At 42.3% G+C, this 25,270-nt stretch overlaps 1 protein-coding gene and 1 pseudogene across 1 annotated transcript; one reads left to right on the forward strand and one right to left on the reverse strand.

Annotated features, from left to right (window-relative positions):
- LOC109465591 overlaps window positions 1-2,578 on the forward strand; it is a 6,074-nt pseudogene extending 3,496 nt beyond the window's left edge.
- A 753-nt stretch (window positions 2,579-3,331) lies between these two features.
- On the reverse strand, window positions 3,332-25,083 carry LOC109465582 (von Willebrand factor D and EGF domain-containing protein-like). Its single transcript, XM_019762938.1, is given in 22 exon segments — window positions 3,332-4,114; window positions 4,285-4,407; window positions 4,718-4,849; window positions 5,100-5,243; window positions 5,373-5,846; window positions 6,189-6,303; window positions 6,442-6,696; window positions 7,107-7,496; window positions 7,610-7,726; window positions 7,728-7,778; window positions 8,836-9,124; window positions 12,075-12,304; window positions 13,998-14,237; window positions 14,779-14,842; window positions 14,982-15,061; window positions 15,472-15,786; window positions 15,912-15,998; window positions 16,269-16,495; window positions 17,235-17,300; window positions 17,543-17,719; window positions 17,806-18,021; window positions 24,881-25,083. Coding segments are annotated over 22 exon segments (4,068 nt in total). The 5' UTR covers window positions 24,918-25,083; the 3' UTR covers window positions 3,332-3,875.
- Between the last annotated feature and the right edge of the window lie 187 nt (window positions 25,084-25,270).

Here is a 25,270-nt window from a genome sequence, read left to right on the forward strand (position 1 = left end):
CTAAGTGTTACGTCAAAGGTAATGGAAAAGCTTGTATGTAATCAAGTGACACGTTACCTGACCAGATGTGAACTTCTCACTACTCACCAAAGCGGGTTCAGGAAGCACCATAGCACGGGGACTGCTGTACAGAAGATCGTAGAGGACATTAGATCTGGTTACAACTGCAGTAAAGTCACAGTCGCACTATTTCTGGACCTACGGAAGGCTTTTGATTCGGTTAACCATGACATCCTGTTAGGCAAACTTGATAAGCTCGGCTTTGACAGTGACGCCATGAAATGGTTTTCCTCTTACCTGTCTGAGCGCTTCCACTGCACTTGTCTTCAGGGTCAACACTCTACAAAAACTCGGGTTTCTTGTGGGGTTCCTCAGGGAAGTGTTCTTGGGCCCCTGCTGTTCTGTCTGTACGTTAATGACTTACCCAACGTCATTGAAAAATGCAGCATCCACATGTATGCTGATGACACAGTCCTGTACTACTCGGCTGGTTCCGTGAAGGCCTGTGAAGAGACTGTCTCTATGGACATGAAGAGAGTTGTAAAATGGCTAAACGAAAATAAGTTGCTGTTACATCCTGACAAGACCAAATCGATGCTCTTCGGGCTCCCTCAGAAATTGAGGCATGCTGGGACATCCGTCAACATAACAGACGGTGTGAACGTATATAAGCAAGTTGACTCGTTCACCTACCTGGGCATTACTCTCGACCCATCACTCAGGTGGGCAGCTCATGTGCACAGAATCACGAAGAAGCTTCTTAGCGGACTCGGAGCCATGGGGCGTGCTAGAGCCTTTGTTACAAAGGAAGTTCTGCGTACCATGTACCAGACACTATTACTGTCTCATCTGGAGTATTGCGCCACAGCATGGCTACCAAGTCTTGTACAGAGCAACAAGACTCTTATGTCACAGCTGGACAGACTGGTCAACCGAGCTGCAAGGCTTATTACAGGTCACAAACTCCAGGACCATGTCTCAGCGGTTAACCTGCGAGCTGAGGCTGGGATAGATTCTGTGCGCAAACGAACAGAAATTACAACTCTCGTTAATGTCTTTAAGGCGATTCGTGGAGGTGCGCCGGTGTACATGTCATCTCTGTTCAAGTGGGAGACTGCTCCAACATTAAGTGTACGGACCACTCGATCAGAGTTAAAGCGTCTTAGGGACTATGACCCTCACCTACTCTGCTGTCCACCAGCAAGAGTCACGGCGTACAGGAGCAGTCTACAGTACTATGGTCCTTACCTGTGGAACACTCTTCCGATACAGCAACGACAGCTCCTCAGTCTCAGGACTTTTAAACAGAACATTAGAAGCAGGACTTCTCAGGATTTTTAAACAGTTCATTAGGAGCAGGACTTCTTAGGACTTTTATTCAGAACATTAGGTGCAGGATTTTGACACTATTGATGTTTAGGATGTTGTAATTTAGTAATAGTTTATGTACTGTGTATTTGTTGTGTGTACTTTTATGTGTATCCAGGATTACCTGAAAAACAGGCCGGGATGGCCTGAGTTGTAATTACTGGTTAAATAAAATAAACTGAAACTGAAACTGAGAAGAAGAAGAAGAAACATCAGAAAAAGCAATATGGGTTCACCACCACTTCGTGGTGTGGTGAACCCATAACTAAGATTTCTACTGTATTATATACATACCTGTGACATGGCTAAGAATAACATGCCGAAAACCTTACCTTCTGCACTCTGGTCATTCTGGTCAAGTGTCTACATACCATTTTCAAACCATTTTGTGTACTTGAGTTAAAGTTTTCAAGGAAGAAATACCTTATCCAAAGACGAAATGACGCCTTATTGAAGCATCAATCTCCTCTCTGTTACGAAACGTGATCTAAAAGTGCTATGATAATTTTAGCTGTAAAATTAGCTGTAAAACAAGCTAACAGAGTCACCTTTTCAGTGGTTGTTTTAGTAAGGTCACACCAATTTAATTTGTTGGTTCTCGGATTTTTTCATAAAATATATTAAGCGACAGGGCTAAAAAAATAAAATAAAAGCAGGCCTAGCCATCCTATTTCAGCCCCAAATGCATCGATAGGAGCCAAGGAGTCAACATAAAAGGCTAGATTATGATTTAAACAATAGATTTTGAATTTTCAATTAAACCACTGCATTGACAGAAATAAAAACTGTAAAAATTAGGAAGAAAAGGACTTTCTTCAACCGTTGGGGGCAAAATCAGAGCATTTTTAGTTGATTCAGAACCAGAATCTTTTTTTTTTTGCAAATCAGAAAAAAATGAAGACGCGAATCCGAGAACCAACAAATTAAATTGGTGTGGCATAAGATACACTTTCTTTCAGGTGATGGTATGTCCTACCATTCGTCAATGTTCTTCTCAACCAAGGATGAAAGAAATGACATTCACCCAAGTGTCAACTGTGCGCAGCGATACAAAGGAGCCTGGTGGTACAACAGCTGTCATATTGCCAACCTGAACGGCCTGTACCTTGGTGGAGCTCACCATTCCATCGCGGATGGGGTGAACTGGAAAGAATGGAAGGGGCAGCACTATTCTCTCAAACACACTGAGATGAAGATAAGGCCTAACTAAGATCATTCCTGTCTGAGGACCAAATCTTATGACCTAACTTTAATACTAAAAAGTCTAAAGCTAAAAATGCTAATTCCTATCGCAACAATTACATTCACTTGTAATAAGAAATATTGAATAATGCGACTTATACATAGTGCTTATTTGATTAATATGTGACCAAGTTTTAAAAAGGAAACACAAAACAATTTGCCAAAACTTGTTTTCACTCTCTTGAAGATGAGTCTTGAACATTTTACCCAAATCTGCATGTGAGTTGGTAAGTTGAGAAATAAACTGTTCTCCAACTAAAAAGACTCACTGGACAAATCTGCATGTAATCTGTTGAATATTTACCAACAATAATAGAATCTAGTCTCCATAACAGACCAAGTCTTGTGATCAAGTATAACAGCTCTATTGCTCACTACGGCATATGTTGTAGAAACAACACCACGTCTCCTACTCGTACATGTTGTGTATGTACTGAGATGTACTGAGGACGAAGGAGGAGAAATATTTTTCAGCTCAATGGATTGTGCAATTTTTGCAACATTTTATCTACAGGTCCAGAATTATTTCTACACGTGACAAATTTAATCGTTTGTACTCCAAATATGTAAACGACTTGAGATTGTAACCACCGACATTGTTACTGTTATCGTTCGAATATCACCCATCCCACTGTATATATCAGAAACTAGGTAAATACGATTTACAGAAAACTACAAGTATATACACAGCATGTCAGCCTTGCACTGTTTTTTATTTTATTTCACACAGCATTTCAATTGTCTTGGTCTAATGCAATTCAAAGCACTGTATTAACTACATTTGTAGACAATGTTTTGTAAGAGCTAACGATATGGCATTAAATCTTTATTGAAATATATTTGCGTTCTCACATTGCTTACATATTTGACGTCCATTGAAATGGGGTACTTATTAATAAGTGATTAAAATATTCTAAATGTGATGCAGATACAAATGCACGGGCCGGATTGAAGTATAATTTCCATTGCAAATCTGGAATGGTTTTCTAATCATTACCAAAGGCGGGATTTTGTCCATTTTTGTAGAGATCGTATACAACTTGGGTGGATGTGTCATTTTGGTTACACACAGGTCTTGATAAATTAACAAATTAGCAGGCGTTACTTTCGGAGGGTGGTGAGAAGTTTCCACTTTCAAACGGTAACATCAACTTCAGAAATCTAGTAGTTATTTTCATCTACTTTGTACGTTGTACGTTGTACTTTTCATATACTATGCATTTAGTATGAGGTTAGAAGCATCGTAGCAAGAAGCAACTGCTACACTAAGCATCTGGACCATCGTGGCCCAGGTTCTCAAAGCCTTTGCGATCGTCAGGAGCTTTCGTCTTCTTCCTCTCTTGCAGCGGCAGATCTCCCATCTTGTACTTGCTCCTGTACTTGTTCACTTTGACGCGCCACACAGCGACTCCGATCAGAGCTGCAGCGGCGACGACTGCCCCCACAGACAGCAGCGCGATGTAAGCGGGCTGTTCGTACCAGCTGGACCCTTGTTGGTCTGTGACTGTGGGAGAATAAAAGAAACGTTTTCAACGATAAAGTAATATTAAGATAACGCAAAACAGAGTAGATATGGTTATTTATACTCTACATTTAGATTCAACGCACCAGTAATTGTCCGAAATGAAATTCATATCAATGTTACTTGATATCCCAATATAATACCACCAATACCTCCAGTCTGGGCAGTGCAGTTCTTTCCGTCTCCCGTCATGCCTTGCGGGCAGTCCCCACACTCATGTCCACCTGGTACATCTGTACACGTCACTTCCGGGTAGCACGGCTGGGAGGAACAGCCTGGGGAAGGGCAGAATCACGGGAGTCAAACTTATGGTATGCACTAGATCCTAAATCTAGGCTACGACAACCAGATTTTATGGAGTTGTTCGCATTAAACCACTTTTAAAAGATTATTATGTAATACCCTGCATCAATTCAGCCGTATAAAGGCTGCGACTGCATGGTTACTGTTTGGACGATAAAAACCATTTATTATTATTTATTATTAATAAATAAAGAAATAAGAACCTTTTATGTTCATTATACATTTGTATCTGCTGTTAACCATTTTGGATGAACGAATCATCTAGAGCACGTCACTACTCACCAATTACTTGGACACAGCTGACTCCATCACCAGTCATCCCGGCAGGACAGGGTCCGCAGCTGTACACGTCATCAACTACGTCACAGGTGACGTCACCATAGCAGGGGTTGGGCGAGCACGGGTCCAGGGGGACTGGGGAGAGAAAAATAAAATTTTATCAATTGCCATGCTGACCCGAACACTCGGCTGGTAGAAACCAATGTAAAGAACAATAAACAAGGCACTCGTTTGCTACCTTCAGTCATTAAAACTACTAGTATACAAATCTATTAAAGATGTTGTGATAAGTTGTCACTTGGATGCGTTTGCTTTTGTAAAGAAATCTAATCAATGTTTATTAAGTTGCTTGATACCTGCAACATGATATCATGTTAGAGCTTACTTTCTATGACCACACAGAGGGAGCTGTCCGAAGGCGACCCCTCGGGACAGATGGTACACTGGATGGCGCCGGGGATGTCTGCGCATGTCCCGTTGTCAGGGCAAGGGTTGGAGAAACATGGCGTCTCCTGGGCACACAGAGGACCTAAAGGAAGGGACAATATTGAATGTAAATTTTGCAGGGTAAAATACACGATGTTTATTATGCATCAATTGCACTTAATAATCACTTCTAAGAAATACTCTGGGGATCTTTGATGAGTGTTTGCCCTACCTGTGTAGTACTGCTCACAGTCGCACTGGAACCCGCCGACGGTGTTGTTACAGACTCCATGGACACACGGGCTGTCCGCACACTCGTCCACATCCACGTCACACATCTGACCCGTGAAGCCGGTACCGTTACAGCTGCAGTTGATGTTATCAGGACTGTCCAGCGCGAAGGAAGGACACATGCCGCCATTCTGACACGGACAGTCATGGACCAGGACAGTGATAGACCCCGTAGAACTGGCACCGCACTCATCCACGGCTACGACGTCGATGATGGTGTTTGAATGCCGGCGAGGTGTCCACTTCAGCCGGCCGTCACTAGACAGAGACATGTCAGGGTCGGGAGGGGCGCCGGGAAATGAGTAGCTCAGGTGAGGGCGGTTTTCCGGGTCTGCTGCCTTGACTGTGAAGTCCATCTGATGGTTGATGAATGCGATGATGTTGTCGGCTGGTTCAAAGACGGGCGGTGCATTGTCTGAGTGTGAAAAGAAGGGGATAAATCACTAAAATATGGCAAACACCAATATTGTATCAAAATTGATAATCATATTGTAATAAAAAAAGACAGTTCAGCACCGAGTACTAGATCTCATCCATCTCACTACCCCAAACGTAATCTGCTGGCTTCAACTCTCTTCATCCTTCGGCATAGTGTTACAACCTACAGACAGAATTGTCTACAAGAAAACATTACACCCATAACACAGTTACACATGTACAGGTCTTGTACATGTATTTTTTCTGGCTTCTTAAAAACGTAACGTCTGCTTGTTTAAGGAACGTTAGTATATATTTACGACAAGACTCAGCTGCCTACGTTGCCGTTCGCTCCATGCTGACACGCTGGTTGACGGGAGGCACTGTTTGCACCAATTGCCGATCTGTGTGTCTCCGCTGGCATAGCAAGTCCCCTCTATCTCACAGGAGTTGTTCTGTGAATAAACAAAGTAATTAGCGCTTAGTCACAGGAAGCACTTTGTCAAGAAGTGTATTTCTATATATAAATGTAGTATGATTGATCAGAGCTTGTTTAGAAGTAGCTGAGTAGCCTGCAAAACGTAGAAGCTTACCCTGAGAACACAGAATCCGGTGACGTTGCAGTCCTGACAGACGGCGTCATACGTGATGAGCAGGACCGGCGGGCTGAAGCGCACACCGTCGTTACTGATGGAGACGAGCGTCGCCTCGGCTGTTGTCCTGTGTCCGGCTGCTGTACTCCTCCTGACACGGGACCGCGGCAGAGGACACACCACACGGGCAAAGTTCTCAAACTCCGCCTCAACGGTAATGTTTCCGTCAAGAACGTGCACGCCGCTCTGGTCAACCTGGTTAATACGTTTGCGCAGCATAACATAACATGTCTAAAGCATCACTACATTACTAAACATTACTAACATTTTTCACTGATTAGTAACGAAATAACAGAACATCACATCACCACATTATAAACATACTATATGACACATAAGACTATAAGACATATCATATCATCTGCGGTGGCTCGTAGTCCGAGCATTCGTTCCCCATATATCACGTCAGATGATTATTTGTTTACCGGAAAACGGATTTGCAAAGGCACATCTACACATTGATTCACAAAGATATTTTTTAAAAGCATAAAGAAAAGTCAAATGCAATAAAAGCATCATATAGATAGCACTTGATATAGAAATCAATTTAAGGGGGTAACATACTGAACCCACGATCTATTGTTAAAATCCATTTCTCAACGTACCGTTGCAGACTGTAGGGAACACGTCAAGTTTTCCGACTCCAGGAAGTTCTTGCCAATGACAGGAGTCCGTTCGCACGGCCGGGTGTTGATGTCACACAGTCCTTCTTTCGGGATGAAGAATGCTTCCGGTGGTGTGTCTGATTCTATGGAGCAAGACGGACCTTCGAAGCCCTCCTCACACACACACTGTCCCTTCTCACAGATGCCTCGCTGGCTGCAGTTGCCCGGACATGACACTGTGTCGAAGAAAAAGGACGGGGCAGACAGAGTACCGTTGATGGTGTCGTTGTTGCTGTTTGCCCAGAAGGTCGTGTTTTTGTAGAGGATGTCAGAACAACTTTCTTCCATTGTGGTGACGGCGATCTCTGCCCAAGAGGTGTCTCCTGTCGCCTGGTGAGAGAGTGTCGAAAAGTCGATACTCAGGATGAGAGAAAAGCTGTTGTAAAACTTAATTTTCAAATTTCATGCAAGAAATATATTGGTACTGAAAAGTGTACAAATACCTGAATATCCGCCACACACCCTTCCACTGCTCCCTTCAGATCTGCGGAATCTACCATTACAGATGAACACACTGCCCCTGAAGGTGACTTCTGTAGAACGTCTTCACAGTACGCCCTGCCTGGCCTCGGCTTCAGACATTCCGTTTGGGGCTGGCCAAGACGGCGGAGGCTGGACAACGGCAAATAAAATCTGTCAGATGTACTCATGTTAACAAAACACAAAGGGAACGATGTAAGATAGTAGGAACACAAGATAGGATTGTCACTTTTGAATACTATTACATGCACTAATGTAGTATTACTGCTACTTGTGCAGTTCTTGATTTTATGAACATATTGATCATGCACAATATTCAGTGGAAGGACAACACAGACAAACTAGCTAGAATCAATGAAAATGCAACATGCATACGTCGATGAAGGTTAGACATTCAGGTAATACGATACGCCCAAAAGCAGTTACTAAAGCAACTGGATATGATTTTTTCCCCAAATCATATCCAGTTGCTTGAGTAATTGCTTTTTGGTGTACAACATGCATAGTTCATATATCAACTACAGTTCCTGGAACACATGCTTTCGTCAGGTGTAGATATTTTCGCACCAAGTCGGTTTTGGGCTACAGCCTGGGTGCCGCCACGTCACACAAACATCGAATATATAGACTTCTTGGTGAATTTCATTGAACCAGTTTTTTTCAAGGCGCCAGTCTGACTGCCAGATCATGTTGCAGGTTGATATATAATCCATTACCACATTCCATTGGCAGATGTGTCCCGAATTCTTGGACATGCTATCATCAAGCCCAGCAGAGAATATGTTTACCTCTTTTCTCATGTAAATTAGATTCTAATTTGCACAATATGCATCTCATTATGTTTATCTTCACCTTAGGCACGTACCTACCAAAAACAATGAAAAACCATCCACCCGTGCTCCAGTTATGTCCAATCAAACTCTGAAACAAAATGCCTACTGCAGTTCCAAAGAAGCTGCTAGGAGGCCAAAAATTACACCTAGCCCCAACAGCTCTCGACTATTTAAATCATCAGCCTAACACTTTCAGAAAATTTTACTTCAAACTTTGTAGCTCCGCTGCAATACTCAAAACAGCCGAAAGCAAAAAAGTAAACAGATGTTTAAGTTCTAAAATAAAATAAAGGCCAGGTCAAAAAAGTTATGAAAATCGTGCATTTTGCTAAAGATAGGATAGTTGAAGAACTCACTGCTGTAGACAGTGAATCGTCGTAGTCAAATGCGAACATGTCGTCGTCGAACACTTCGTCGTGGTAACTGGTGCTCCGTCGTGTACGGGCGTGTCTCTGTTCGGGAGCTGGGCGAACACCGGCCCGGCTTTTTTCTTCCTCCCATCGGCAGTTGTAGGCGAGGGTGGAGTCGCAGACGACTGTTTGGCCGAGTACGGGGTCGTCCTTACATGTGCAGTAGAGACGTTCATCCAGAAGAAGGGGCGCTGGATCAAGTACTCCTTCATTTAAGGTTCGGCCCCTTTGAAGCCTGTAAAATGAGTTACAGCTAGAGTTCGGCGATTTCATACCTCCATGAAATGTTAAGTGATTTTTAAAATCTTATTTATGTTGCACCCCCATCAAACTCCTTTCAAGCCGTACCCGGAAATTCAAGCCGTACCCGCTCAAAAATTCTGGCCGTACCCGAAAATTCGCGCCGTACCCGCGAAAATTCCAAGCCGTACCCGGTAATTCGTGCCGTACCCTGTACTTTTTCGCCGTACCCAATGGCGGATATCGCTCAGTCCCGGTGCGTAGTCACTCGGAAGACGGCAACGATACACAACCTCATATAGCCTATGCTCTGGTAAATATTCCTGGCCACCTAACTGCCGAGTGGCGTCGTCCTAATCGCGCCCAATCTTGAGAACACTTCGCTCGGCCGGCCGAGAAGCGGTCTGGAGAGAACGGGCCAGGAATATTTACCAGAGCATAGGCTATATGAGGTTGTGTATCGTTGCCGTACAGGGTATTTAGACACGACTTCCGAGTGACTACGCACCGGGGCTGAGCGATATCCGCCATTGGATACGGCGAAAAAGTACGGGGTACGGCACGAATTACCGGGTACGCCTTGAAATTTTCGCGGGTACGGCGCGAATTTTCGGGTACGGCTTGAAAGGAGTTTGATTGGGGTGATGTTGATGCCACCTGTAAATGGCTTACAATCCTACTCATTAGCAAAATATTTATGCAAAATAATTACATGGCCCCTATTCAGTAATATGCAACACACTGGTGAAATCCTTATCATTTGGCTAGGACAAGGTATGATATTGTTTGTTATATGCAAGCTAGAGGCCAATTTTCAGGTTTTATACACAACAAGAGTTCCACGAACTCATACCTGCGCCAAATCATGTTAATTGTTTAAATTGACTAATTATACATTATGCGTCAAGTATGCAAACTATAAGAGCCTCATTTGCATGGATTATATCATATTCTCCACCCAATAACAGTGTCATATTGATAAACATGAGTTCCACGATCTCATACCTTCGCCAAATGATGTTAACCCTTGCGGTTGACGAATTATACAATTTTAATCATTGATTTTGCAAATAATATCCTCATTTGCATGGATTATATCAGTTGATCATATTCTCCACCCAATGACAGTCTTATCTTAGCAAAAAGGCTATTATAGCACTTCCTCATGAATTATGCAAATGAGGTCATGATTTGAATAAATTATGTTTAATGATGTTCGCCTTCACTTAAATTCCAAATGTGGTATGAAATTCCCAGAAGTTACAACTATGAAATTATTAAAAAATGTCCATTAATTATGCAGATTAGGTCTTCATTTACATAATCTATATCCTCAGATTTTTTTTTTTCGTTCTCAATTACATGTCACAAATGTTTCATAGTCCTATTATCGAACAAAGCAGATTAATAGAATTTCCTCATTAATTATGCAAATTAGCTCTTGATTTGCATAATTGTCACCTGATTATGTCAAGCATCACTTCAACTACAGTACCTACAAACAAAAAAATCACGACAATCCGTCTACCGGTTCTTGAGTAATCATCCTTCGAAAAGTTTTCAACAAATGCTCCTGCAGTCCCAGAACAAGCCGCTAGGGGGCCCAAACTCATGTCACTTACCCCAAGAGCTATCTACCAACCAAAATTCGTGACCCTAGCTTCTCCAGATTCTCGAGATATAAAAACCGGAAGTTCTGCTGCAGTACCAACAAAAGCCGCCAGGGGCCCAACATCTAATCATTTCTAGGTCTCATCAATACCAATACCACCTACCAAGTTTCATGACAATGCATACTAAGCCTCTTGAGTTATGCTGTTCACGGACAGACAAACAAGCAGACAGACAGACAAACGCTACTGAAAACATAACCTTCTTGGCGAAGGTAATAAGGCTATTCTACCATTTTCTCATACATCATGCAAATGAGGTCTTGATTTAACTAAATTTTGTTTAGTAATGTAACAGTTCAACTTCACTGAACTCCAAAATATGGCAAGTATTGAATTCACAGCAGTTACCACCATTACATTGTAGAAATTTTTCATTGAATATGCAAATTAGATCTTCATTTACATAATGAATATCTACCAATGTTCCTGACGATTTGCAAACAAACCGTCCTGCAGTTCCAGAACAAGTTGCTAGGGGGCTGACTAGGGAAGACTGTAGCACCAAGGGAAGCCACTAGGGGTCCAAAATCTTATGATATCATTCCCAGTTTTCGTCACACCCTACCATATCTTGTTGACCAACTGACAGATAGACAGACAGAATGACAAAAATATAACCTAAATATAACCTCCAAAACATTTCATGGAGGTAATTACTATTACAAAATAGAACGATGTGAATGCTGTTCATCTTTACTGTTGACAAATTTGCATAATTTTATAACCTTATGTAAACTGTATCTGCCACGACAAAATCTCAATCTGCTGACTTTTTTGTCTTTTGCGACCCCCTCTACGTTTCTTTGTCTACCCCTAGTTTGGACCTTTGTTTACTCGTGTTATACATGTACGTACCCTCCCACTGCCCATAGAAAGCGTGCGTTATTGTCATTGTTGGAATCTCCTTAGCCTCCTGTGCAGCCGGCCATCCTACATAGCCGCCCAGAGAAGGTTCCATTCCGCCCACGGGCGCCGAGGTTCACGGGCGGAATGGAACCTTCTCTCGGCAGCAATGTAGGATGACCCGCTATATCAAAATAATCCGTTTAAAACTCTCCCCACTGCCGCGGGGCCTGCACAGGAGGATAGAATCTCCTGTCGATGCGACAGACGAGTAGGCATACAGGTCACCATTTGCCGAGATGCGTCATTGTCATAGAGACGTAGAAAAGGCCACAAAATAATCATAACCCGACCGATGTATCTGGATGGAGGTCACCATTGCCAGACATGCACATCTCAGGTTAGTTTATCTGTCGACTGGTAACTTACCTCCAGCTGTACACGAATGCCGTGTCTGTAATAACAGCGTTATCACGTATGGTGTCTGTTGTTGTCAGGTCTGAGCGGAGCCCGTCGTTCTCCTTGTTACCGTCGAATGTTCCACAGAGTCCAACAGTCTTCCCAAAGTCGTCAGTAGAAGGGTAGATGTAGATGTTCATATATTGGTTCTGACTGCCGGTCATGGTGACCTTCATCCAAGAACCAGTTGGAAAGTAAGCCTGCATGAAAACATGCAAAAATCGGGGGTTCGGGAACAATTGTTACAAACGGGGTATGGAAAAGGTTGATATGGAACAGTCAATTTTGGAATGGGGAGGAAAAATGAGTGAAATATGCTGTATTTGCTCCCGAGCGAATATTGGCCTTTCTAGTTTCTTATTCAAAAGCAACCCCCATTCCGTTTATGCATGTATGAAAGGCCCTGTTCATATGAAGTCACTGAAGGCACGCTTTACATGTGGTTTCCCCCGAAGCCGGTTTCAAGTGGCCCCATCTGAACGCCTCGATCCCAAACCACTTCTAGAGGTGGTTTCGAATCGGTTTTCCCGCATCGCGATTTGCGTCTGAACGCAATGTGATTTCAATGTTTCTTTACCTGGTCATGGATTACGGGGTGATATTTCTTTATTACCTTCGCCAAGAAGGTTATGTTTCCAGAGACGTTCGTGTGTGTGCCTCTGTGTCTGTGTGTCTGTAAACACGACAACTCGAGAAGGCTTCAATGGATTGTCTTCATACTTGGTAGGTGGGTAGGTCTTGATGAGACCTCAACATTATTAAATTTTGGGCCCCCTGGCGCTTGTTGTGGTACTGCAGCGGAACTTCCGGTTTTGATATCTCATGATATAGACGTGGGGTCACAAAATTTGCATGGTAGGTAGTTCTTGTGCTGGGGAAGAAGTGACGTAGGGCTGGGCTTGCTGATCAGGAACTGCAGGGGTGGTTCTTTAAAAATAGTCAAAACTCAAGAGCCAGTTGACGGATCGTCGTGATTTTTGGTATGTAGGTAGCTTAAGTGACGCTTGACATTAATTATGCAAATCTGGATGTAATTTGCATAATTTGTAAGGAAATTCTATAAATTAGCTGCATTTCATTATAGGACTATACAAGCTTGTGACATAAGTAATTGAGAACAAGAGAAACACAGGCAGATATTGATTATGTAAATTAACACTTAATTTGCATAATTAATGAGAAAATGTTATAATTCTATAATGGTAACTGCCTGGAAGTTGAAAGTTAGGTGAAGGTTCATTATTAAACATAACTTATTCAAATAAGGATCTCATCATTTGCATAATCTATGAGGAAATCATAGAATGGCTTTCTTTGTTAAGATAAGGCTGTCTTTTGGTAGAGAATATGATCAACTGCAATGAGGATCCTATTTGCATAATCAGGAGGAATAATCTTTACTTTATCAGTCATAAAGATTAACATCATTTGACGAAGGTATGAGATCGTGGAACTCTAGTTATATGTAATACCCAATTTTACCTGGTAGCAACTTAAAGAGCAGTGATGGTCAAATAATGTGCCCATTCTAGGACGAGCTTCAGCGCCTCTGGCGGGACACGTCGACATTCGGCCGAGATACGCTGGGAGGGGGCATCAGCAAGCAGGTCGTTGACATTAATAACGCACTACCTTGCGTGTTTTCATAAAACAACAATGAATGCAGTTTCGGAGAATCGTGATCGGGCACGGTTTGAAAGAAATGTATGGCACGTGGACCAGATGTGAGGAATGCGAGTTACCCGAATCGCGGTTCGCGTGGTTTCATATGAACAAGGCCAAAGAAACAACGGAACTAAATACAAGAAAAAATACACCAAAGAATTTTACATCAACTCTTATAATTACACGTAAATGATGTGGTCAAAAGTGATATCCAAATGGGAGACCCACCAAATATTCTCCTCCGCCATTTTTAATGTAGAAACGCGTGTCCTGGCCAACAGGCCCGTGGTGGACCACTTCAGTAGCTAACGGTATGTCGACGTGGTTGTAATTGCCTAAGACCCAGTTGAACCTCGGTCTGCTTCCACTACACCTAGTAAGGATAAACACTTCGTTTCCGGCTCGGATGGCCACACCACAGTTGCAGGTCACGCGTCCAGCATTGCAGATCTGCATCCGTGTTTGCACCTGTAAATCATCGTGATTAAATTAACCTTCACTAAAAAGGTCATGTTTTCGTTGGCGTTCGTGGGTATGTGTGTTAGCTTGTAAACATGACAACTCGAGAAGGCTAAAATGTATTGTGTTAATATTCAGCTTATGGGGTTCGTGAGACCTCGAAATCCTTAGATTTTGCCCCCCCCCTCCCTCATAACTTAATGATATCATAACTTATTCAAATCGCGGCGTCATTTACATAATTTGCATTTACATTCCAGAAAATTCTAGAATAGCCCTCCTTCATAAGACTGTCATTAGGTTGAAAATATGATCAACTAATATTATTCCTTAAAATGAGGACCTTGTTTTTATAATCAATCATCTTATGTATAAGATATAATCATCTTTTGTATAAGACAAAAGAATGTATCTGGTACCTTGTACATCAAAAGACTGAATTATTGGATAATTTGACAAGACGAAGGATATGCCAACTTGATATAGAAGTGATGAATAATGTCCTTCCTAAACCACTAGTTTAATAGTGTTAATTAGAACTCAAACCTACCTCTATAGGAAGTTCTCGGTGCCTGTAAAGCACGAACGTACCCTCCTGGTACACGTGGAACCTCCTGGAAAAGGATTAATTGCGTGACGAACAATTTCAGCAACATGTAATGGAACACATGTGTAATGAAAAAGACAGTTTGGCTAATATTGTTCTTCGTACATGTCGGGATGTTTTCCTTTAACATATGAATTTTTACTTACTTTCCGTCGAATGTTGTATAGTGCGGATCGCCGGTTGATGAGCACACGGTTTCTTGTCTGTCTTTATCTCTGGTAAGAACCTATTGAAAAAATAACAGCCATTTTACATTTTGTAGAATATGATGTAAATGACCTGTAACAAACAGAAGTGTCAGTTAAATGCTATCATCAAATCTGCATCAGAAACCCAAATGTACTATCACGAATTTACTATCACGTGAACTAAACCTTGAATTGTAAACATGAAACGTTCCACACAGACTAGATCTGACAAAAAGATAACATCAATGATGGTCAGCATATGGCACAACCTGTTTTTCAAAAGGAGTACGAGTCATACTGTCAGCATGGTGTCCAAAGATGTACTGATACCTACGCTATTAGTGATACAGTTAAGAAGAAATAGATAAGTACAACTCACGTCAACATCCTCTACTTGGTAGCCATTCCACAGTAGCGCTAGTATAGATGACATAGGACGAAACCCGACCTTCATGTATCTCAGTCCGTTATTTGTACCGTCAATCTGGAGGTCGCGAGTTGCCTTCACCGGGAACGTAAGAATGCCGTTCCACTCGTCCTTCGTGAAGTGTTTTACGCAGTTTTGGGGTGACAATGCATCAGACACTGAATTTCCCTGGCACTGGCGGTCGGCTGCGTCGTCGCCATCTCTGAACTCGACTTGCACTGATATTTCGCAGGGCCAGTCTGATTCAGGGACACCGCAGAGTAGAGGCAGGGTAGGCTGGAGCTCGATGTACTTTTCGTCGCCGTTTTCCTCAACCTCAACGATTTCAGTCAGTATCTGTATGGGAGACATTTATGGTATGATAAAGACGTATGTGTATATGTAAGGTAGGCAATAAAGTATATTAAAGGTATCGGGATGTCATGTAGATTTTGTCTTAACAAAATTGTAATATCTCAAACCTTGATTCCGGCAAAGAATTCATTGCTGACGTCTGTGGCCCCCGGGGCTCCTCCACTTTGAAATCTTCCTCTAACCTGGCAAGTGATCTATACAATTAAATGCAAAGTAAAGGCAAGTAAGAGCATGAAAATGCGCGATCCCTCTGATTGCCCCCAGAGTCGTATCATTTCGGGTATTAATTATATTGAATTTCTGAATGCCTGTGAACACCGTTTCGACGTCATTACGGATGACCGCGTGACTCATAACCGATCAGAACTCGTGCGTATGTTTTGACGCAAAAATTCAAATCCCAAGCGTTTATCTATTAACTAGTGTCAGACTCTTTGGCAGGGAAACCATCAGTAAATGCGTACCGTTTTCCCCATTCCCTTAAACAGGTCTGTCTCGCGCAGAATAGCCCGTTGCTCCCCGTTTGTCAAAGTGGTCTGATGGAAAATCTCATTGTCGGCAGCCCAGTTGACTTCCATGGTCAGGTTGTCCCAAGGTGGACGGTCAAAGTTGCACAACATTATAACTTCAGGAGGCTCACCAATAGTGCTGTTGGCCAGTCGTGGGTTGGTTGTTATGTCGGGAAAGTCGGCTGTGGTTGAATATGGGTTCATTTAACGATTGATTTATAGAAAGTTTGTTCAAGCAAAGAAATGTGATTCGTCACGTGAATACATGTACATGTACTCCAATTTGTACATAAACTGGTGTACAGATGCATAGGCTAATTAGCCTCCTTTGCAGGCATTCCGGGTGCGGTCGGCGTTTAAAGGAGGGCAATTGCACGATTTTCTGATCACACATACTAGTAGATCGCGCGCGCTTATAACTCTGACCGCCTTCCCTAGTAAGGATACGCCGACAACACTGAGAAAAAATCACTTGTACGTGGACTTCGGCACGTCGGCAGAACGTACTGCGTCTGCGCGAAGTCCTGATTTTTTACGGATTTCGTTGGATTTTTGGTCAACGTTGCATCAGTTGCAGAGGGTATCTTTTCCCACATAACATTTGGAAACTACAGACGGGATGTTAACCTTATTTGCGCGAATGCGACCTTATACGAGACGTTCTACCGAAGTGCTATGCACAATACATTACGGGTTTCGCGCATGTGCAGTACGTTCTGCCGACGCGCTGACTAGTATATGGAAGATATCAGTCTATATGTATTTTATTTGTCAAGACAGTAACCCCTTGTCGTAATAGTTTATATAAGTGTTAACTACGAATGACGTAAAGCATCTAAACACAGAGCACGAGAGTAACGACTACTTACCGTGCACTTTTTTTAGAATGGCAACACGTTAAATTTGAGTAAAACGCCGTACCTGTACATCCAGGAGTGAAACCGTAGTTTTCTGAACTCTGACCGGCTGGACAAGGAACTTCGGTCCCTGTGTGATCCGAATGTATCTTGTTAAAACAGTACGAATATCCCCATATGCCGGCCATCCCTTCCCTTATTACATCTTGCATGATGATTATGTTCATAAAATAACGTTAAATCTGATCTTCAATTCTTTTGTATGCATCGCGTTTCCTTCTTCAACTCATCGATAGTAAAAACAGGCACTCATCGATAGTAGAAAACTACAATCTGTATGATGTGCACACTCCAGCGTAACATTACTGATACCTGCACAGTACGCCTCCGGACAGCCTGGTGTCGGGGGCAGCAGGTAGACGTAGTAGGTCTCCCCATCTCGGCGGCAGCTCTTCACTTTGATGTCCCAGCAGTTATCTTCACATCCCCAGACTCCAAGCCGGCAAGCCTGCCTTACTACTTCTTCTTCAGTTGGAGTAGGAAGGGAACCTGGTAAACGATGAACATTTGTAAAAAAAATTACATGGCAGATATATGTTATTTCTTACCCACACAAGTTATCTTGAGGTTCCTACCTTTCATCCAAACAGGTCCGAGAGTCGAACAGCTTCTTGGGCCGAGTAGAGAGCAGTCCGTAGGGATCTCTCCACCCGCTGGGCTGACAAACCGGTACCACTGGGTCCTCAGGCCGCTGTCACACCGGACGTTTCCACCTGTTGCCAAGGAACCAGTGCTTCTGCTAGGTTCGTCCAACGCTTCGTACTCGTCACATGGGTCCCCGTTCACCACAGCTGCAGAAATATGATGTTGAAATATCTCAATAGCCGAGTTTGCGTCCCATAAACCTTCGTGGTACACTGTTTAGGGGTAGAAACTCAAGGGGAAGAAGTGTCATTCAGTATGGACCTGGTACAAACAGGTTTGCTTCCTGGATATAATCAGCATGACTGATACCCTAAAAGCTTTTACGGGGATCAAAAAAATCATTTTCCTTCAACACAAACCGCCCAAAAACGTTTCAATGTTTCAACTTTACTGCTCTCTTTACTGCCCAAAAATATGACAAAAAGGGCTATTATTATATAAAACCGTTCTTGGCAACACTGAGTAAATTGGGACCCAAATTTTCGGCCGACTCCGTCAGCCTTGTTCATGGAATTGACCCTTCTACTGCAGCTTCCGGGACGTGACGTCGGAAACACGTGATTGCAGCAGAGGGTCGTACGTGTCAGATAACCTGTGTCGCCCCCCGTCTCTGCTCAGTGTTGGATGGTTGGCCCAAATTAATGTACATTGTCTCCTTTACTCCTCTCGCAAAGAAATCCGGTTCTGATTCCCAATGTTTTGATTTACTCAATGTTGGCAAGAACGTTTAGCCCTTTTTGTCATAATGAAGTATACCAACACAGATGAACTTTCATGCTAATGCTCTGAAATATCTTTGGCAGCTACGGACAGGCGATATAATTGTTAAAACACTACAAATACGTTTTGTTTGCCTCTGGGTATTTCTACTCTGGAACTGCAGGTCTTTATCGTTCTCATCAAAATCTCGCTTTACTTAATTTTTTAACATCAGACGCCTTTGGTTACTAAACATGTAAAAGAAATGGGATACAAAAGTTGCCAGAGGAGTGTAACTGTCAGGTAACTCCTCTGGCAGATTGTTTACCTATTTGCCCAATGTATACTATTACTCCACAACGAAAAAGTCTAGTTAAACCTATTACCTTAAGCCCTCTTTCTTAAAAACCATTAACCCACATTCATTTCCTGGGCCGTAAAATTCCAAACATTCAAATCAACGGAACTGGACTGAAAAAAAACAAACACATAAGTGTGTTACACCGAAGGGCAGTTATACCGGCTATACAGATACACAGATACAGATACACACAAAGACCAAATAAACATGTACTTAACGTTATCCACAGTCACCGGGGTCACAAATCACACTTTTCTTGTCACTAACTAACCAAGATTTACTTACGGCCCAGGCGCCAGTCAAGTGGTAATATGTCTCGGCTTTATCAAGTAGAAAGATTAGAAATCCCTAGCAACTTCTGTTACCGTAACGCAATTTATTGCTGCTTAGATTATAAGTCTGTTAGCATCAAATAATAATGGCAGGGGTGAAAAATCGACGTGGCTCAAATTTTGTACAGCGATACTACTTAACTCACAACCCCTCAAAATAGATTTTTTTCTGCTTAACACCGAGTGTTGCCATGGTAACGGACCAACACGTTTACGGCATCATTTTCCCCCGATTTGGGCATGTCAAAAACATTGAAATAGTTTAGGACCATCACGAACAAACGTTTGAATACTATAGCAAACCACGCAAACGCTGGAATAAAAAGAAAAACATTTCCACGTTTCCAAGATTGTCACGTGGTTGTCCCCAGAAGTAGGTAATTTTGATGCAATATATAATTTTCAATCATATTTAAGATGCAATATATGTAAAGGTAGAGCAGTACTCTGGTTGATGTTTTGGTCACAGGTAACCTTATGTACTGTTTATCAACTAAATGCTTGTAAAGGTTAGGGTGTTTTGTGGCCGTGGACGTGGACAGATTATTCACATGTACACAAATGAACATTTGTGCTCTGTTCTGCACAAACCAATGTAAAATGTGTTTGTAATACCTTTTCAGCAAATGTATCACTATGGACTGTCAAAATAAATGCATGTAGAGTCTGGGATCTTCTTTAGTTGTTGTTTGCTTGCCTCTAGCTCTGAAAGTTGGACATATTTTTTGACATGTATGAAAATGTTGTCGTATTGTACTGTTGATGAATATTCAAAAGGGGGCGATTTTTGTACAAATGTTTTGCCCCTTACCATGACGACGACGGTGATGAGTGAAAGGAAAGCTATTTTGAGAGGTTGTGGGTCAAGTACTATCACTGTGCAAAATATGAGCCAAATTGATTTTTCACCAATGCAATTGGTTGATTCTTGCAGACATTTGACCTTCAGCCATTAACCCACATTCCTGTGCAGTACTTTTTCAAACATTCAAATCAATTGATCTGAACTGAATACGACATACATACAAAGACCAAGTAAACATGTACTTAACACTATCCATTGCCGACGAGGTCACAAACCAATCACATTTTTTGTCACTCAATAACCCAGGCACCAGTCAAGTGGCTATATGTCTCGAAAAAATTTAAAATGTTTAGCAACCTCTGTCATCTTAACCCAATTCAATGCAACTTAAATTAAAAGTGTGGTATTCCCATTGTTAACAACTGTATGATAGCATTTTCGGCGGAGTCTTCGTGTAAGCCATCACAAATAGCCCTTTGCCGTGCATTCTCGCAAGGCCGCGTCGTTATTGTCGAAATTGCCGACAAGCCATCACAAATTGCCGGCGAGCGCAGCCATGCGCACGGGGCCGTATCACAGACTGTACCGTTTATTCCCGCAAGGCCGCTTCGGTACGAGCGCTGGGGGTGTCGGGTTCTTCAACGTGCATTCCCTGTATACATTTAGTAAAGCATACGTACAAAAATTTTGGGGTGCACCCACACAAAAAAATTGGGGGCACAGCTCCAATTTTGGGTGCACTAAGGTGCACATGCACCCAGTATTTCCAGCCCTGCCGTGCATTCCCGCATGGCCGCGTCAGTAGAAACGCGGGACGTGTCGGGTTGTTCATTTGCCCACTCTACCTTCATGCCAAATTTCAGGTCATTTGGCTGAAAAAAAATGGCAGAGTTGAATCCATTTAAAGAAATGGCAAGAGGAGGAGGAGAAACATGAGAGAAATCAATATGTTTCACCGCACCACGAATGTGAAGCCATAAATAGAATTACATGTATGTGAGAAGTGGTCGTTTTGCGCATGTTTACTTTCCGGTCTCTCTCCTCAAAACCAGATACAAACAAGTCAATCTTGTTGTAATTTTCCTTCTATGATTTTACGTCCCTTTTTTTACTGTGTGTTTTATCTGTTGGCTGGCAATTTTCCAAGGTACATTATGATATGGCTCGTCTGTTCGTTCATTAGTGAACGGGTGATAAGTGTAGCAACTCTGATATACAGGTGTCACAGTTATCGCGCCCAGGGGTCATTATTGTTTGCAGGATTTCATTAACGCCTTCAAGTGTTTTCGTCGCCTCTATCAATAGATAAAATTGCTTTGATACCTCTTGTTTGTTACGTCGGCAATTTGACAACAGACTGAGCGAATTCTTTAAATCACTCATACAGCGAAGAAAATCGAAGATACAGCAAATTTTGTTCGTGTGTAGGTGGCAATTGTGGCGAGTTTCCTCCGTTATTTCTGAAATCATAATGAGTATTCGTAGTTGTTCGCAGGTCTTTCTGTGTACGTTTATAGCCATTTAAATGGTGTTATCTATCTTTACAGGCCTACTCTTTGCACTGAGGCGGCAGCCGATGCGCCATAATTGAGCCACATTAGTACTTCAAACAATTGATAAAAAAGTGTATTTTGCAAGGTTTGTTTGTTTTGTTTTCTTTCAAATTATAAGAGGTTGATCTAGTCATGGGTCAAACAATTTTGACCACTCAACGGCCTCTATACTGTATACTATAAGGCCGTAGTATACAGGACGTTGATACCCAAATCCCATTAAGGCTGTGTGTTCTGTCGTGGAAAATGCGAAATATTGGTTTCTAAATTTATGGGGAAAATAATGAGGCAAAACACATAGACAAGACTACTATTTAGAGAACTTAACACATTGAAACATTTTCGACACGACAAAGCAGAACTCACGATTCTCGCAGCAAGTACTAGTACCCTGGAACTCTAGTGGGCATGAACACGAGGAAGCCAGGGCCGTCCCTCCGTTGTGACAGAACCGGTTACAGGGACGAGTTACATAGCAAATGTTGTACATAGTGATCCAGAAAGGTCCCCCGAGAATCGTAGCTGTGTGCGACTGCGTTCCGGAGTTTCCACAGGGGGCACTACAGGCGCTCCAACTGTTCCAAACGCAGTAGCGTGGATAACTAGCACACAATTGCGGCCATGTCAATGGACATTCGGGGATACTGGTGGATCCTGGCTGTGACAAAATGTTTTGGTCCTCTATTAGTATCAGAGTCACCATGACTCTCAAAAGGGTTTGCATGTCCACCGTTATTTCTTTCCCACCCAACGGGTTACGGGTGCTTTGAAAGGCGTGAGCGCTCAGCAATACTATGCCGCCTAAAAATGACAAACACAGCTAGCTTGTCAGAGGGTCTGCATGGAGCATACTGGTTCACATTTGGCGTCGCATTTTATCAGTACATTGTATTATGCTGAGTATGCAAAATTCCTGCGACGGATTCTTTGCAAACGATTGTCTTTTACTTTTGGTGTTTTTAGACTTGTCGTTACATTAAGTAGAGGCCCATTTTCTCATGGGAAGTACATCGAATTACGTGTGAGGGTAACGCACTTTCTGAGCTGTAGTAACTGTAGTAAACGTAGTTGGATACAATGAATGCGGAAATAAACTGTCAGCACCGTTTGATGTCTTGTAGTAACGGGGCCGTGTTACAGACTGTGCCGTGCATTCCCGCAAGGCCGCATCGGTAGGAGCGTTTCAAGTATTAAGTGTAGTAAAAATGCGGACTGGACGACAAAAGGGTAACGCACTTTCTGAGCTGTAGTAACTGTAGTAAACGTAGTTGGATACAATGAATGCGGAAATAAACTGTCAGCACCGTTTTATGTCTTGTAGTAACGGGGCCGTGTTACAGACTGTGCCGTGCATTCCCGCAAGGCCGCATCGGTAGGAGCGTTTCAAGTAAGTGTAATAAGGTATACGGACTGGACGACAAAAGGGTAACGCACTTTCTGAGCTGTAGTAACTGTAGTAAACGTAGTTGGATACAATGAATGCGGAAATAAACTGTCAGCACCGTTTGATGTCTTGTAGTAACGGGGCCGTGTTACAGACTGTGCCGTTCATTCTCGCAAGGCCGCATCGGTAGGAGCGCTGGGGGTGCCGGGTCCGTCACCGTGCAGGGCTCCAAATTCAGTTTTGGGAATAGGTGCACTTAACCTAGAAAATAGGTGCACAAAAAAAATTTGGGGTGCATCATGCACAAGAAAACCTATTTACAGATCTTACTGCTCCTCTTCTGAGCTTAAATATGAAATAGGAAATCTTACAACAAAGATTTTATTATTTTTTCTGGCAGATTCCAAGAATATCCTGTATACTACAATTATACATTTAGTAAAAAAGACGTACAAAAATTTTTGGGGGCACCCACAGAAAACATTGGGTGCACAGCTCCAATTTTGGGTGCACTAAGGTGCACATGCACCCAGTATTTCCAGCCCTGCCGTGCATTCCCGCATGGCCGCGTCAGTAGAAACGCGGGACGTGTCGGGTTGTTCATTTGCCCACTCTACCTTCATGCCAAATTTCAGGTCATTTGGCTGAAAAAATGGCAGAGTTGAATCCATTTAAAGAAATGGCAGGAGGAGGGGGAGAAACATGAGAGAAAACAATATGTTTCACCGCACCACGAATATGAAGCCATAAATAGAATTACATGTATGTGCGAAGTGGTCGTTTTGCGCATGTTTACTTTCCGGTCTCTCTCCTCAAAACCAGATATAAACAAGTCAATCTTGTTGTATTTTTCCTTCTATGATTTTACGTCCCTTTTTTTACTGTGTGTTTTATCTGTTGGCTGGCAATTTTCCAAGGTACATTATGATATGGCTCGTCAGTTCGTTCATTAGTGAACGGGTGATAAGTGCAGCCACGAGAAAAGCGCCAAAACACCAAACATCCTCCGCCGCTTGTTGTGAGTATCAAGTATTATTTGCAATTGATGTTTGTTCTTCTTTGTGATTCAGGGATGATAAAAGGTGTTTTTGTAGTTTATTAAAATGTACTGTTATGCATCGAAGTAAGGAAAAGGGCTAAACATACATGATTCGACAATTTTCCAGGGGACATTTGATAGCAAAAGGACATAATCGTCGAAATTAAATATTACTCAATAACTAAACTTACAGCGTCCTCGTGATCACGTGAAAGCAACAGTCAAAGGCCGCAGTGCCTTTAGTGTATGCATTTTTAAAACTATGTAAAAATAAGGAAGCAACCCATAATGGCTACTAAACATCCTATTCAGTCACAGCAACAATACACGCTTACATCGTCTTCAATGGGATTGAAAGTGGGACAGTATGGAATCTTTTTTTGTTGTTGTTGCAAAAACACTATTACTATATACAAGTTGCTGCCAAGTACATGTTTTAACAAGACTATTATTTGCCTACTTATACGATAATTAAGGATGAACAAGAACTGCATAATATAAACAAATTCTTCCATTTTCATAGTGCCCCGCAAGTTGTCACGGACATTGACGGAATAAATGAAGAAGACCTTTATATTACATTTGTGTTCTACAGAACTAAGTACAGGTCGCATGGGTACAGAACATGAACATAAACATATATACATTACATACATATGAACATATAGGAGTGTAAATAAATGTCTAATTTCTAATCTTGTCGGCTTCATCTCGCTTAGTAGTGATTGTATGGATATATGCGGCTGTGAGATTACTTAGAGAAGGTTTATCAAAAGTTAAAAGGAATACAAATTTCTCTTTTAACTGAAATAAAAAAGGAATACTTTCCTACCTGACGACAGTAGCAGTATGACAAGTGTCGGGATCATTCTCGACCTCTGGGCTCGGCCGATGAGCGTTTTCACAAATGATCTCACAAACTCACTTCTCTTCTCGCGCGGACCAGAATATACAGATGAAGCTTAATTCAAACACGCTCTCGTCGGTGATTGAACAACATATAGCTCGACGCCGGCGTACAATACCAGTCGGTACGTTTGTACGGGGCGCAATTCAAATGTTTTCCGGCCTGCTTCTCAACTCTGATATACAGGTGTCACAGTTACCGCGCCTAGGGGTCATTATTGTTTGCAGGACTTCATTAACGCCATCAAGTGTTTTCGTCGCCTCTATCAATAGATAAAATTGCTTTGATACCTCTTGTTTGTTACGTCGGCAATTT

This window comes from Branchiostoma belcheri, unplaced genomic scaffold, assembly GCF_001625305.1.
Source record: "Branchiostoma belcheri isolate BF01 breed outbred unplaced genomic scaffold, Haploidv18h27 scaffold153, whole genome shotgun sequence".
Classification (NCBI taxonomy): Eukaryota; Metazoa; Chordata; class Leptocardii; order Amphioxiformes; family Branchiostomatidae; genus Branchiostoma; species Branchiostoma belcheri.